This window comes from Styela clava, chromosome 2 (genome assembly GCF_964204865.1).
Source record: "Styela clava chromosome 2, kaStyClav1.hap1.2, whole genome shotgun sequence".
NCBI lineage: Eukaryota > Metazoa > Chordata > Ascidiacea > Stolidobranchia > Styelidae > Styela > Styela clava.
The window spans coordinates 29,628,258-29,644,985 of record NC_135251.1 but is presented as its reverse complement, the minus strand read 5'-3'; the positions used below and the strand labels follow the sequence as shown (position 1 = coordinate 29,644,985).

General features: G+C 37.9%; 1 protein-coding gene across 1 annotated transcript in view; it reads left to right on the top strand.

Annotated features, from left to right (window-relative positions):
• The first annotated feature begins 10,814 nt into the window (after nt 1–10,814).
• The window catches only part of LOC120336470 (uncharacterized), a 50,209-nt gene continuing 44,295 nt past the window's right edge, over nt 10,815–16,728 (top strand). Inside the window, exons 1-6 of the mRNA XM_039404154.2 lie at nt 10,815–10,959; nt 12,360–12,431; nt 15,661–15,717; nt 15,936–16,022; nt 16,103–16,183; nt 16,546–16,650. Coding sequence (XP_039260088.2) covers nt 12,392–12,431; nt 15,661–15,717; nt 15,936–16,022; nt 16,103–16,183; nt 16,546–16,650 — 370 coding nt within the window. The 5' untranslated portion in view covers nt 10,815–10,959; nt 12,360–12,391. The remainder of the gene's footprint in view (nt 10,960–12,359; nt 12,432–15,660; nt 15,718–15,935; nt 16,023–16,102; nt 16,184–16,545; nt 16,651–16,728) is intronic.

Here is a 16,728-nt window from a genome sequence, read left to right as displayed (position 1 = left end):
TTTAGGGAAAACGAAAATATATTTATAGATTGAAATTGCGAAAAAACATAGACTGAAAACAAACTTTTATAATAAAGACAATATGTCAAATATTGTCTTTATATCCGTAAAATATACTAAAATTGAATATACAGTATATTTGGTTTTTTACGAATGTTTAAAGATATTTGCACATTTAGCAATTACTAGTCATTAAAATGATATCCCTCACCATAACTGTGCGACATTCAAGATTGGTCATAGATGCATGATGAACGTAATAACTGAGGGCAACCTGGGTATATGATTCGAGTTTTTCAAAAGATATGTCAATATTAACCAGGTGTATAATGCATCATAAATTGCCGTAAATAATTTAGATTAACTGCTTATATATATTGACATTTCTCGCAGATTACGAATTTCGCGTCAATTTTTATACAAACCTTGAAACTATTCCTTTGTGTTTGAGCTGAATGTTTGAATCAAAATTGTTTGTGGTCAAATTGGGTTTTGTCACAAAATTTCTCTGAGAAGTGTGACGATCTCAATCATTAATCTATTTGGAGTTCAGGATAAATCTATTTACACCCGTGGCAAACGTGATATGGAGTTTTCTGTTTATAGTATTGTATAAACAAACATCAAATGAACGCATCGCATTCTAATCTTGAGATAACAATAGGTCGTGAAAAACGCTAAACAAATTTGTTTCGAGTATTATTATCTTTCTGAAATTTTGCCACCAAGAGAGGACAAGAGTGAAATGCTTTTGTATTGTTTCAAAATGTTAGTATCAGCTTAATCTTGACATGAAAAGGTTGCGACACTGGCAAGGGGCGACGCCCGAAATCAATCACGAAATATAATGTAACAAAGTAAATATCCCATAACGCCAAAGCATAAGTTGCTAGAAATTTCCTGATGCAAAAACAAGAGAGCTACGCCCAAATATATGGACACGTCTGTTCGCAGTACAGTACGGTGTACCGTACCGTCAGATCACAGTCTACAAATATATTCACACCAAGCGAAGCAGTACAGTAGGACATAAAATGGCGTCCGATGTCCGCAGAACGTTTAATGACGTCATAGCAAACAAAAACAAATCTCATAGAGCTAACAGAAATATTTAAAATGAATAAAAGTAATAGCCTTCTGGGGAAAAATTTTATCTTCAACCACTGAAAATTTCAAAGCAATGGGTCCAGTATTCGAAGAGAAAAGCGTTTTTTAATATTTCCACTAGGTGTGTTATTCTGTGTCAAATAACAACAAGAACAACATAATATTAAAACGATCGTTATGTCCACTACGTGTCCAATAAGATATTTATGTGATGAAGTGGCAGTCATTGTTGGGTGATAATCCCTCAACATCTTCCAAGTAAAAAGTTTTGTATACCTGTTTGCATAAAACGAGGTCATGACAGTTCAAACAACCAGTTTCCGTTAAACTAAGTCCAATTTAGAAGCTATTTTTGGACCAATCATATAGATCTATCGCGAATTGCTGTTGTAGCCTAGTTCATAGATTCTTGAAACGGAAAAGGTAAGTATGTATACTCAAAATTGAAAGACTTTTCGCAACAAAACCCCCAAAGTTACTGTAACTCTACTGCGTCATATGCATGTCCGCATGTTTATCCTGTGAAGAATCGCCAATAAACAGGAGAATGTTCTGTGTTTTATTCATCAATTTATATTTATCACAAATGACTGATGATCAGTAAAAGTAAGAAACAATCAAGTTAGAACTGAACTTAAACAGTGAACTTCACCTAACATGATCACCTATTATGGCATTTCCCCGATTAAAAAATAAAATATATTACAAATTTCTTATAACTGAATTCACAGTTATTATATGTATGCATCTATTTTCCTGTTTAATAATAATAATATTGTTTGCAATTCTAAGACTCGATATTTTCTTCAATTCAGGTATTTGTGGATATGACATACAGTATTAGAAATCGGATTATTAAAAATACATAATGACGGAAAATACCTCTATCACAAACATGTGCCTCTTTCCACAAATTCTTGTATAAGACTGTACAAATCTTTCAACCAGACCTTTGGTTGTTGTGCAATTCAGCCTTGGAGGCGTTGAATATCTGTAGAATTTCATAACATTGAAACTGTTATATTTTCATTCATAACTTTTCAGCCTTCTTTTGTAATTTCTAATTCTGTGATGTTTTTGAAAAATAGTCAACAACCGACGAATAATCGTTTCTTTTAAAGTATAGCGCTCATTCGTTAGATTTTGACATCGTCTTTTCAACCACAAATGTGTATATTCTGCCCTAGATACGCTCTAATTATTATGCGTTCTAATCTGAAAAGTAAATTCACTCAAATAGTTCTTATATTTAACATTAAACAATATTGTATCCATGTTACCCTTCTTCTGACCATCCTTTCTGTACGATTTAATACAATGGTTGCATTTTTGGATAATTTGTAGTCTCATGTACAGTGCTTTGTATACAACTGCTTCTCGGCATTTTGGCTTAGAGAAGTTTTTTAATTTCCGTAAAATTATCTATTAATGTCTCATCAAGGAATGACTTTGAAATCTTTTATGTCAAAATAATTAACTTTGCAATAGCTCTTAGCGCACAAATTGACACTTCTCTCTGTCATTACTCATTCTACGATCTACTCTGTAAAAATGGGTATTGCTGTGGTATCACAAGGGCGATTTGGCCTAATTACAGTGATTAGTAGTATGCACAAAAATTGTGACATTGCTGCATGACATGTTACGATGCTTCTTTATTATATATATATATATATTGTGAACGCTACTAAGTTTATTTTTGTTTAGATGTATAGTTTCTCAATTGTGGTTGCACAGTAAATGACGCCATTTATTTCATATTGTACTGTCATGTCAACTCATGTGGTCGCCAATTGGAACAAGTCGACCTGAACAAGAGCGGTGCACTTGTCTGTCAACGCAAATATAAAGTACCGTATCGAATGAAGATGGTTAGACTTGGGGAATTGACGGAGCGTACCCGACAACACGATATATCATTGACCAACACACCCTCCAGTCCGCTTTTTGTCAAGACCGTGACACCATTACTTGGGTATCAACATGTTTTTGTTTACTTTGACCTCCTTTCATATTTCCGAAACCGCATCGCCGTTCGATGATGTTAGTTTCCCATGAAAATCGCACTTTTGAAAATTCCCCTTAAATCACGAAGAATGTCGTCCGTATACATTAGAAATAGAAAAGTCTCGAGGCTTATGTATGTATCTTGTGCGCACCACGCGGCGAGTTTAATTCGATCTTTTAATCGAAACCGCATTTTCATAAATTATTGGGCAAGATCAGAGAAATGCCCCTCAATAAAATCAAAAATTCACACCGTTTAAATCAGGGGTTCCCAAACAGCGGCCCGCGGGCCAAATCCGGCCCGCGTAACAATTTAAAATGGCCCGTCGAGCTTAAGTGAAATAGTGTTCAACCGGTATGTTAGTCGTTGGTTCAACAGACTTTGTTTCTACCTTTTTGTGATCTATCTAGACACTGCCAATTGTTATGTCATTATTACAATAAAATAAAATAGCCTAAATTGAAGTGAATATTGAGAGGAAACTGGACGTCGGATCATATTGAAAGATATTCTGAACTTGAATAATTATTTCATAGACTGCGGTACGCTACACAAGGAACCAATCCCACTAGGACAAATTAGACTGCTAAAAGCGGACAATTACACGAAAAATGGTTTCTCTCAGTGTGTGGAGGAGCAGTTGTAATGTCCATGGAATACTGCTATGTTCTATGTCAAGGCTGCCCAACCCGCGGCCCGCATGCGCCGGCCTGCCTGTCTGTTTTTTGCGGCCCACCCTATAAAGCTGTAAGCAGACTTTTGATGTTTTTACTATGTTCCATATCAATATATAGGTTAATTATGTTTCGTGGTTTCGGTGTGATTATTGCTGTCATTATCTGCATTCAAATGCCGGTTCTTATTATTACGTCTTGCACCCTGGTGGACATCGACGTCAGTATTTTTTTTATTTCTCGCTGAACTGAGCGTTCTGTTCGGCAAACTTGAAAGATATTGTGCGATCATTCAGGACGAACGCTGAGTGCAATCATAGTAATGAATTTGGAGCCTAAATTTGCAAATTAATTCCATTCTGATTGTTTTATTACGTGTCTGCTTTGATCGTCTTTATCGCCAACGTAAAATAAAAAGTCAACAATATCTTTGATACTGGTCCCGGGACTCGTCCTTTTATGTTTTTTTCTATCAATTGTTTGGGTAAATTAGATTTCGGAAATGTCGTCACTGCGTATCCGTCAATAGTTCTGATGAAATTGACATTGCTGCATATTGCTCGCGAATCAGTATTATATAGGGTATTCGTCCAGAAATCTTCGTAATATTACTTTAATAAATATTTGTACTGGTGTCGAATTTTACGAAACGGCCAACTTAAACTTGATATTCCCGCGACATTTGCCCACATAACGCTCATTTAAACATTGAGACAGTATCATAGCTACTGAAAACGAATGAATCAAAATGCTATATAATTAGGCTTACCATACGTCCCGCTTTTCAGCGTTTTGTCCCGCCGCTCCGATAAGTCAGCCAAAGGTCCCGCTTTTCCAGCATAATACACAAACATGTTCTCGTTACTGTTATTTCTGTGTAGCGCAGCGCTAGCCTACTTAATGAAGGTGAATGCGTTCGTTTCCCGCTGATTCCCATTGATGGCAGGCGTATCGCATGTAAAACCAATACTAATTATTCTAAATTCGAATTATTTGTACCGGTTTCGTTAACGTCAATTCCTTCCTATTTTTCGAACTGAACCCGATATTTGGACAAAGAATATGCGCATGAAATTTCGATAACAATATGGTCAATAAAGACAGCCGAGACAGCTTTAAATGTAGGAATGTAGGCCTATGTAGTAAAATCGGAAAATGTGAAGTTACAAAATCACAGCTAAGGGGTCGTTGTCTATAGAGGCGTCCCGATTTGAAGTCACAAAAATATGGTAACCCTATATATAATGCAAATATAACACTCAATTTCGACGTGATTTGTGTGCTCTTGTGTGGTCTACAAAAAACCACAATTGTCATGTCCACGCCCCGTGTTACCAAATATTCGAATAGTAAACTGCTATTCTAATATTCGAATTATTTGCCAGCCCTACTTAGTAACCAGAAAGCAATTATCAAATTGATTGATTTGATGTTACTAAAATTGCTTTTTATGTATTACGTAAATTACCTACACCGAAATCAGGGCTTAGCTGGTATTAATGATTGGTATAAACGTTTGCGGCCCGCAACAAATTTCGTAACTTGAAAGTGGCCCGCGAAACGAAAAAGGTTGGGCAGGCCTGTTCTATGTCTTATATTAGGTCTATTACGTAATAATATGAGGAAATCTAGTGATCTAGTTTGGGCCATGTGATAGAACATTCTAGTTACTACTCTATGTGAGTGACGGACATATGTTGTATTTCTATTTACTTTCATGCAATATAATATATTCCGTGAGCAATTGAAGCCTGTGTTATTTGGATTCAAGCCCTTGAATATTACATCTGGCGACGAGGATTATTCTAAGTCTCCAAAATACGGGGAATAGAAAAGCTCGTCGAAAAGTTTGCTTTAAGCGCTACTGTAACGTTACCGTACTTAGTGTAACCGTTTATTTCAAACGTGAAAAATGGCGTCTGTGTTACCGGACTATCCAATTTTTAATTACGCTGATTTGTCAAGTGCCGGACCAAGATGGAAAAAATGGCTTGCACGATTTGATAACTTGATAAAACAAATGTGATACTTGATACTTCAAACCTTGAATCACTAGGCCCTAGGGCAGGGATGGCGAACCTTTTTCAATGAATGGGTCAAAAATTATATTTTTATCGCGGAACAGAAGAGAGTGGGTCACAGATATATGATCAATGTTTGTATCTATAAGAAACTTCTGAAACAAATCTTTTAGGCTTCTGTTGGTGTAGTTTCAGGCTTTACTTATGCAGCACTTCTATCAGGGACTTGATTCAGGCACTCGATTTTATGAAATTAGAGTACGAAAACACGCATTTGAATTACCATAAACGTTTAGGATGATGCGGTAAAATGTTTTACGGTTCCAAAGAGTTTGGAGGGAATCCCACCCTGACAGTGTTCTGTTTTTCGATCAAATTTCAACCTCATTAAGGCACTTTTACACTGCCCCATTGCCCCAAACGATGTCAGAGCCAATAGCTGAATAATGGTTCACAGCGGTGCAGATGCAGACATGCGTCCAAGATTAGGGGTTTTGAAAATTACCATACCGGCCCGAAATTAACAATTTGAATATGAGCCCTCGCGGCCCTGACTGCCCAACTGACGGTAGATTCAGTGGCGTATCGAGGGTGTGGCAGCCATGGCTCGCTGCATAGGCGCTGTTTAGACAGGGGCACAAAAACGGCAAAAAGTTTTAATCACAACATGTTTCAATAGAATTATTTCAAATTGGAGACGACTGAAACTCGCATTTTTACTTAAATAATATCGTACAGGTATAGCATTTCAATAACAGTCATTATAAATCTTTAACCAACTATCGAGGGGCGCATTTTTTAACTTTGCCATGGGCGCCATGTTACGTAGATACGCCACTGGGTAGATTATAATAGTTTAGGTATTGTTAGATTAATTTATGGCCGGTTTTATCAATTTTTATCACTGATATGTTAGCATCTTTTTATTATTTTATTCGTGCCTTGGCGGGTCACGAATAAAACGCGGTGGGTCACTTTGTGACCCGCGGGTCAGTGGTTCGCCATCCCTGCCCTAGGGAAACTCGCAAGTCTATCGAACACGAAAATATTAGGTTTAAAAACAAATTCCTGATAGGATATATATCATAGCGTATCTACTTTAAAAGGGATAGGAATATGTTGGCACATTTGCAGAGGAAATCTGATGAACTCTTCTATCGTAATGTCCTCGAGAAAACCGAAATGATGTAAAATGCCAGTGGCGGCGCGTGGTCATTTTGACAACCGGGGCAAGCTACTGCCGGACCAAGTCACCCTCATCTACGGGGACAGGATGAGCGCTGTAAGTTCTCCCATCATTTTATGAGTATAAAACCATTCCATCGGTAACAACCAATCGGCAAAAGCGACAATTTTTAACGACAAGAAAGTGTCTTTAAAACCGGTCCAAGTCAAGGGATTAATAAATATAGACATAGTTTATTTTGAAACCTCTTTCAAAAGGAAAGGCAATATTTACCCAGATAAATACAATGACATATTAACAGAAACTTCGGGAAAGCAGACAAAACCTAAAATAAGGTTTAAAACGTTACTATGAAGAAAGGAAAGGTAATGCAAAGATAAGGACATGCGTCGCTCACTCATCTATGAGGAACCCATAGAGCGCGCAAGTTGATGTGATGTTCAAAAAAGTTTGATTGGTGTATATTCATCGCAATTCATTTTCCAATTTACCCACGTTTATCATGGGGTAAAATTTGGAGACAGTAGCCAACAAATGGATGGGAAATTGACGTGCAAATTTTGAAAAATTTTTGGGGTTCATCGAAGAGAACGCGGCAAGATGCTCAGTGCGCAGACGATCGCCTATTTGATTCACCAGAATGTCACAGCATTCCTTTGCAGACAAAATCAAACGCTGCGTTGTTTGCCCGCGTCGTAAAGAAGCACTCCATGTGTCGTCGTATTTTATTGTTTCCCGGATACGAGATACAGCATCGCAGAAGTCTGAAATACACGACTGCACAGACGCTCCATCCATTAGCCTTGACTGCAATGCGCCGTATAATACATCCACGTGATAGAATATTGTGAAGAAAAAGCGAGAAAAAATGAAAACTCACCATCTTCTAGCAGACGCTTTAGACCTGCCGCCTCCCTCACAGAGCGTTCGTCCCAAACCGGAGAGCTCTGAATGCCATTGAAACACTCAAAGAGCTCAGACCTAATTTCGGACACGCCCTGCACCACGCGTGATTGGAAGTTCCAACGTGTTGGTGCACAAGCTGGGAGACGGCGGCTACATATCTGGCGAAGGAGGTCAGAGCGCTTCGGCGAAACGGAAAAAAATGAAGAAAACCCCGGAACATTTGCAAAAAATATACGGACGAGAGGGGTATCAAGACACATATTTTTAATAACGAGGTTAAATTGGTGTGCATAACAATGTAAAAAATGCGCATGAGGAAAATCTTCTTTTATATAAACTTGAACACCATGTTTCGACCCACTCATGACTGCCGCGCCGTCATAAGTTTGAGCTATTAATTTTGACTTCGCGTTGTAAGGCTGTAACACTTCTTTCAGTACAGCCGATATCCCGCAAGCCGTGCGATCAACGATTGGTACAAAGCTGTGAAATCTCTCGGTAGGTTTACCATCTTTCACAAACCGAAAAATCACAGCCAGTTGGAAAACGCACGTGATGTCAGTTGTCTCGTCAGACTGAATCGAACGGAACTGGCAATTCTTAATTTCCAGAGCCAAATGTTGTAAATAAATTTTATACATTGAGTCGATCAAATCATTTTGGATATCCTTAGATGTCCCTTTCGAAACAGTTGCGGCATCAAGATGATCTCTCAATACTGTATCTAGGGATGCGGTGTATTCCACCATATCCAAAAATACCCCTCTATTAGAAGAGCCAGCCCGTTCATCGTGCCCACGGAGGGACAGCTCGTGACAACCAATGAACCTCAAAACATCTATCAATCGACCGAGAACATGGCGGTTTTTCTCGACGTTTTGGTTGTGCCGCCGAATAGAAACCGCGCGTCCTTCATCCAACTGTGCTGCAATATTAACATTTCCGAATGTTCGGTATTTTACTGCATTGTCCGGATGCTCCATAGAAGATTTATGATCCCTGGCACGCTCGGAAAGATGTTTAAGATCTCTAAAACCAAATTTACACCAACGTGAGTCACGGGCGGTAGCAAAAAGTAGGCAATAAAAACAAAAAAGTGCATTTTTGTCCTCGCTGTAACACAACCATTCGTGTTTTCTGCGCAGAATGTACGCCGACGCTTTCCTCCGTCATGGGATTGTTCCAGTGAACAATTTTTTGGTTGATAAGGCCCAAGACGTTGTACCTCTAATTTTTGTTCCAGCGGCAGCTGCGAAAACGGAGTGCGAAGTAGTGCATCAACCTTATTCATTATGAGGTCTAAGGCTAAGAAATGCGAAGCCGGAAAGAAGTGAGGAGCTCAAAAGGAATGTGGAAAATCGAAAGCAAATGGACTAAAGGTCTCTAACTGATTCAAATAGCGAAACAAGCGACAAAAACGAAGGCGAGGAAACTATCAACTCTTCAAGCAACCAACGAACGAGAAGGAATGCGTGAGTATGTCAACACGTTGTTGTAAGAAACGTCGGCATTGTGTCGTCATAATTTCGGGGCTAGCCCCGATGATTTAGTAAAAGAAACAGAAAACAAACGCGGCGAGTGGAAGATAAAAAAGAGAATACGATATACAATGAGCAACCGGGGCAAAATCGGCGTCGCCCCGTCGACGTTCGGCGAAGGCTTTGCGAGCGAAAAATGAACCATGTCGGGAGAATATGGCTCCCTTGCGGAATCCTTTTTTTCTTGAGCTTACGTCACATGCGGAGATCTTCCAAATCAGTGGTCGGCTACCACTGGGCCACAGGAACCACAGGAAACCTAAAAACGGACAACGTCTCAATAATACCTTTACAATATAACAACCACAAACTCTACGATTAAGAACAGCAAACCAGACAAACGCAACAGGATTGACTTCCCAAACAATTGCCATGTCAGTATGTCGCAATAATGCTGCGTCAATTCGAACAAGATCTTCCAGACAAAATGATTCTCGCTAACAACGTGTCTGCTGGCTCGCAGCTAACTTGGCTTTTATTATAAAGGCGTTTGAACGCTACTTTCCTAGCGCAAACGACGCAAGAATTGTGAAGGAATGATTACGGAATCCCTTCGTAAATGAACCCAACGGATCAACGATGAGGTCATCTTATACAAGGCAGTTGGTTAAAACTTCAAATGATCATTAGTTGAAAAGCGTCTTTGTGATATATACCTTGCGGTCGTATGGTAAAAACTCCCAAACGCATACCCAGACATAGCTACAGAAGCTTTACACTTCACAGGAATATTTATTTTTACCGACTATCTAAATGCGTTAAATTTGCCACAAGCACAACGTAGAACCATTTCTGAGCAGCCGGGCATTAAAAAGCTTGTCAGACGAAAAGTGTTAACCCGAAAATAGAAACGGCCATTGAAGCGAAGTTAAGTCGGTCTGTAATTTCGACGAATATATATATACAACTTTCCATTTGTGAGAATATAAGTAACGTCATTGGCAAATGATCAATTATGCCGAAGAGAATGGCCAACTTACTTCGGAAGCAACAAGGAACCGGTATACTTGTCTTCAAAGACAATTTAATGTACTATAAATGTAATTTGGCGAACATGAAAGAATATCATCATGTTCGGCTAAGATTCCACTTCAAAACGCGACCTTCAAAATTTTTCTACCTAAAATATTAGTGAAAATAATAGGTATGTTTCAACAATTGTGTGCGAACCTTTCATAAGGCACCTTGTTAGATGGCCGAGATCAATAGGCACAAGACGGCGACCATTACCTGGGCGTTGCATCCATACGGTTGCATCCATTGAGATACATCTCAATGGTTGCATCGCTTCTGGCAACTTTGATCTTCTATTATGTCATTGAAAGCGTTTTAAACAAAGGTCTAAATAATATAGAAATTATGACATCACAGTTATATTGCGTTTGAACGAGAACATCTCGGTACCGACACCCTACCGCCACACCAGACCCGACGAGTTTAAATTTTCTTCATCTCAACTGTGATACCGACTGCGAGTCTGCGACACAGGAAGGAAAGAGGGGTCTTCCAGTTTTTCCAGGCATGTATAGTCTTATCGTTGCTATGCTCATCGTTGTTGACTAATATCTTTCATTGCTTCGTTCGCAAATTAAACCGAGCTTCTTGGTTGGGTGAACGTTATCGACCCAGGTCTGATGTTAACTTTGAGAATCATGAAATGGAATCAAATCACGCTACTTCAAAACATGCCCTTAAATATTTCTATTTGCTTATCAAGTTTATACAGTGTATATATATGCCGTAATAAGTAACGATTGCGCTTTAAGATTCAACAGTTTCACAACCAGGGCTGGGGAGTCGGATTCATGTTTGGAGTCTTAAACTTTTTTAGAGTTGGTTGTGAAACTATTGAATCTTACCTTAAGCAACCAGAAACTTTAGTGGCTTCGGATCCTAACTATCTACGTCAATTATTTTTCATATTTGTAATTTTCTAACATTCTACATAAGTTAGATAATAAAATAACTGTTATACCCTTTTTAGCTTATAATTTTTTTTTCTTGAAGTAATTTTCAATATTGAGCTAAGGTTGGTTTAAAAGTTTCAAATTAATTAAAATGTTTCAAACATTTATAGACTATAATATTTTTGAGTCCCGCCACCGTGAAACTGTTTTGGACTGGTGTTTCATGGTAGTGGCCACGTAACAAACCTTAATCGCTATGGCGCTTGAGCCCTTGTAATTTTAAACTAACCTTAGCTACCCAGCCTGTTCATACCTAGCTCGTATAAATTTGTTTTTCTGGTCTATTCTCTTCTTTTTTTGCAAAATTATTTTTGAGGCGTTAATCTCCTATTCTGACCATTTGCGGGTTTTCAACAAAGCGTGTCAACAGTTGAAGTGACGGGCGTATCAAAAAACGTGGTATAAAAATGTCGCTGTGGATATTAGCACTCCATACGTATGGTATGACGCTTGCAGCTAGAGAAACGGGGAGCGATCCCGCAGTCTGTATGTTATGTCTTCTTTTTTTCGAGATATTGATGAATGGTCAACTTCCTGTCGAGATTGTGAATACGCCTCTTGGACTCGCAAAATCAAATCTGTCTTTTCTGCCAAAATGTCCAATTTCACGTCGACAACATTTTCGAATCATGTGGATGCGCAATATGCTAATATTTAGTTTGGTACTACCGACCAAACTATTACAAATACTCGTGAAACTCGAAATCTAAAGATAAATGCTTCTGATTTTTTTGACAACGAGAACAAAGTATAAAACTGTCATGCCCTAGTGCGCACCATGAGATTCCAATCAACTATTCAACGCTGTGTATCTCTTGACATTTCGTCGCATGATCCCCATTCTTGTATTCAAGTAATGGTCAACCAAAGCTTGTTGTACTATTTGAACACCTTTATTATATATAGCTCCGTGAACGTATTATAAATTGAATTGTGTTATTTTCATTTACAGGATAGCACCACAGAGAAAAAGCTAGAGCTACAATGCATCTAATAAGTGGATTCCCTGCCCTGCTTTTAATTTGTAAGATGTTTTTATTCTTTATGCAACAGTATTGAAACAATGCCTAATTCTTGCTTCTTCTGATTCCTTTGAATTTACCAAGAGCCTCTCCGGCCTAAAGAGTCTGTCCATTATCATGAGTCGATCAAATTGTGGTAGCCTCATAGATCAGCAGGCCACTCTTATTTTAAAACTAGTCTTTAATCGACTAATTTTCAACTAAACACAAATTATAAAACTGATCAGCGCACAAGAACCAGATGACAGACGTAAAGAGATAAGACTTAGTAAACTAAAAAAGGTATCAGACCCAATATATGGTAATATCAAAATCATTAAAAAAAAATACCAGTTTAAACACCCACATAATGTGTTGTAATAATGTAATGCCGTTAAATATTATCACAGACGCTTCTACTTCGCTGAGGGACTCTATTTCACTAGGACTACATTTCATTTTAGTCAGTCACTGGATCTCCGTTTAATATCATGAGATTATACATGACAATGTTGGCCCCGGTTTTTCTTATGTTTGTACTCGTAAACTGCAACCAGGACTTTCGCACCGGTATACTTTTTCACCTATGGAGAAGTCGAACTCTCAGATTTTAGCACCCACATACGAATTACATCCATTGACATTTGAACCCAGTACATTTGCAGCCGCGAACATTTGCACCACGGATATTTCCACCTACGTACATTTGCACTCGCGGACATTTGCACCCATATAGAGTCATAGCCATGGGCATTTCCACCCTCAAATGTTTGTGGTTCAAGCCTGATTTCATTTCTTTATTTTAATTATGGTTCAGCTCAGATTCCTCAATTCCTCATGTTATATTTACGGATGAATACGAACTCATTGCAAAGTTGCACGCGATTAGTTTCCAGTAGTCAACTTCAAGCAAGCAAGACCTCAAACACACTCGACTAAAATATCGCAACGCAGTACTACAAAATAAAAACAAGTGTCGTAAACAACTTACTCTACCTAAATCCAATTTCCTGAGTTTCCCGGTCTCTATTTTCTCTTTTCATTATTATTTCTTGTTTCAGAATACGTGTAAATAGCCAGCTCTAATTGATTCACATATTTGTGACTAATTTGCATATTGGTCTAGTTGGCAGCGTGTACTCACCAGACACCACGTAGACTTGGGCCGTCACCTTGGACGACCTCAAGTTATTCTCAATTTAGTTCAATCTAATGAGATATGCGACGAGCCTGGTGAAACGCCACCCGCTTACTGGCTTCATTTTAGTCAGAAACAGTTTTATGTTTCGTTGACTATGTCAGATTTGGGTTCTCTTTCTATCTAGAAACGCGGTCATGGTACTCAAGTATGAGCTGTGAAAAGTAAAAAAAATTTTGGCCCGATCTCACACGTGAGGATGTTTCAATTTCATTTGATTTCGAACGATTAATATAAAACCATAAACTTTGGTTTGGGTTCAAAATTGCTTTGCAATGTGATACGTTCCTCCTAAAAAATTCCATGTTCGTAAATATTACTGAATGGGTCAATTATCGTTTTCAAAATCTAAAATTAAAGTACATTCTTGAAACAAACTCCCATGTCATTGTGTAATTCTTGCCACTGTTATCATTTTGAGCATTGGAAAAACTCTCGTACAGTAAAATTTCGCTGATAGGCCACGAGCTTAATATTGAACCCAGGCAGTGTCGATAAAGTTTTATCAGATTGATTTTGTCTCAGTAGAGAGGTCAGTTTGTTAAATATAGAGAATATGTCTGCCAAGTAAGCGATATCACTTTTTACTACTATAACATTTTCGCGAGAATCGGATCGCTAGTCCGAAAGGGTTCAACAACAGTATCAAAAAGTGAGTAAAATTATGTAAAGCGGATCCCATTAGAAAGCTATCTTATTTCGGTGTGAAGCAGTAAGCACTCAAATACTTCATCATTCTCATTCCATAATTGTTTAAATAAGCAAATGTTTAGCGCAGGGAGTTTTATCTCCATGAATATCGTCATGAAATAATAGATGACCGCGAATATTTTTGGCCAATAAAAGTTTCCGACGAATTGTACAGCGCATCATTTGCATATTTGAATTTTCTTCTTAAAGGATTGTAATGAAGACACGGTAACGGACAATCATGGGAAGGGCGCTATCAATTGCAAACGATATGATGTTGGACAGCTCAATTTCGTTAATTTCAAATCACTTTTTGGCTTTCCTAAAATACTGTTTCTCCTGGACTGTCTGAATTTACCCTACACATATCAGAAAATCACTCTCTCGATTGATAGGCTGTAAACGGACTGCGGTATCGTGAATAACCCTGCGATGGCAAAAAGGTTTAGCAATATCCTCTCGCAAAGTCATTTTACACGAAATTTGACTCAACGTGAAGTAATTAACGCAGCAATCGCCGAGTTCTGCTTCAGTCGTAATAATAACTGGACCAGAAGTGCAATAAAGTGTGAAATCGTCAAACGTAATAAAAATGCCCGTATAATTCAATTCCTATTGCAAAATTTGTTTTTTGTGAATTTACTGTATCGTAATGTACTTAGATTACAGTTGTAGGGAGAAGATGGGCCCAATCTGCGTCTTCTTTAGTGGAGTAAGCCAAACTGATACGTCATTGATCGCTCGGTAGAGAAAAGCACTGCATACAGAATAAGGTCTTGCTACGATAAATTCATTTAAATTCATAGTTACATTCCACATTTGCTACACAATATATATATATTTCAATGGCCGAATCCCTGAAACAACTTAGTCTAAACCAGGATGAAAACCATTCGTTCATTGATAGCGCGCTGTTGTGAACATGAAACATAATCTTGGTTTATGCGTAGAAATTAATGCATACTACATATGATTAAAAGGTGGTATAATAGGCCTACTTAGTATCCACCTATCATCATGTTACACTTCGATCATTTCCACGGATCACAACTTGTATTTTACAAAAGCAGGCAACGCAATATATACTCGATATCTCAGAAGTAAAATAAGGAGAAACGTTTGTTTATTAAGTCGAATTACACTATGGCGTTAGCAAGCACGATTAATACACCTTAATACACCGATATTTTATCAAATTCACTGGTTCACATCAAAACGTTCGGCACTTTCCCTGATCTTTTACTCACTTACAGTTGTATATATGATCATTTATATATATCGCTCATTCGTAATATCCAATCAGCAGCAATAAATCGCCTGAGCATGGTTGTTTGCTAACTACTGAATTTGCGGTTTATATTCAGGTGTGTTTTCCGATGCAGCGGGGCAGGATTTTATGGGTTCTCTCAATGCTCTTGTTGGTGAGATTATATAAGCTTTTTTTTTGTATATGGTTGTAATTATCGTAATATACAGGTGTACCTAAACCCAATATTAGAATGCGATTATACTTGAATATAAGGAAATCCTATCTTGTATTAAAAAATCTTAATTAAGTGCGACTTTCTACTGAATGGTAGCGATTATTAGGTCTGCTGTTTATGGCGTTGAAAAACAGTTTTCTATTATGAATATCCAGATAAAGAAGATCTGACTTCTCTCTCCCAAAGTATGGAATCTGCCATGGATTCTGTTGGAGGACTTTTGCAAAATCCGGACATGCCAGGTAACACAACAAGTAGAGAGTATATTTGCTTTATATTCAAGTATATAATCAATTGATCAACATTTGTACATTGTACACAGGTTTTGATGAGGGAATGAAAGATGTGATGTCCATGATTGATAGCTCTGCAGCTTCCAATATGCAGTTTGATAAGTTGCAAGGTAACACTTTGCATATTTACTATTACACTAGTATTTGAATCACTCGAAAACATTTGCTGTCCCCTCATACTGAAAGTCCACAACAGGCTGTAAAATGTAAAACAAACAAATTGAATCTGAATCTGAAAATAGTCACATCAGTAAGTGAATGCTTGTTTTCATGGAAGAATATTGGAATTGAGTCTGTCTATATATATATAGGTATGTAGGGTGGGTTTTATAGGTGGTTTTATACCATCTTCCAACAAGATTCTGTACAAGAATATGTATAGAGAGTTACCAACCTTGGTAGTCATTGCAGACCTTTCAATAAATAAAAATGTTGTGAAGTATCATATATCATTATTGAATTGATGTTTCAGAATTTGCAGGACAAATTCCCATGGACATTGAACAACATATGCAGGGAGCAGTGTCCGCCTTGGGCCCAATGTCTTGTCTAGTGGGCAATTTCGACTCAGATCCAGGTAATCTGTTTCTGAAATAAATACTGTTAAATTTCACTTTAGTAACATTGGAAGGAAGTTTTTTTAATCTATCGTATT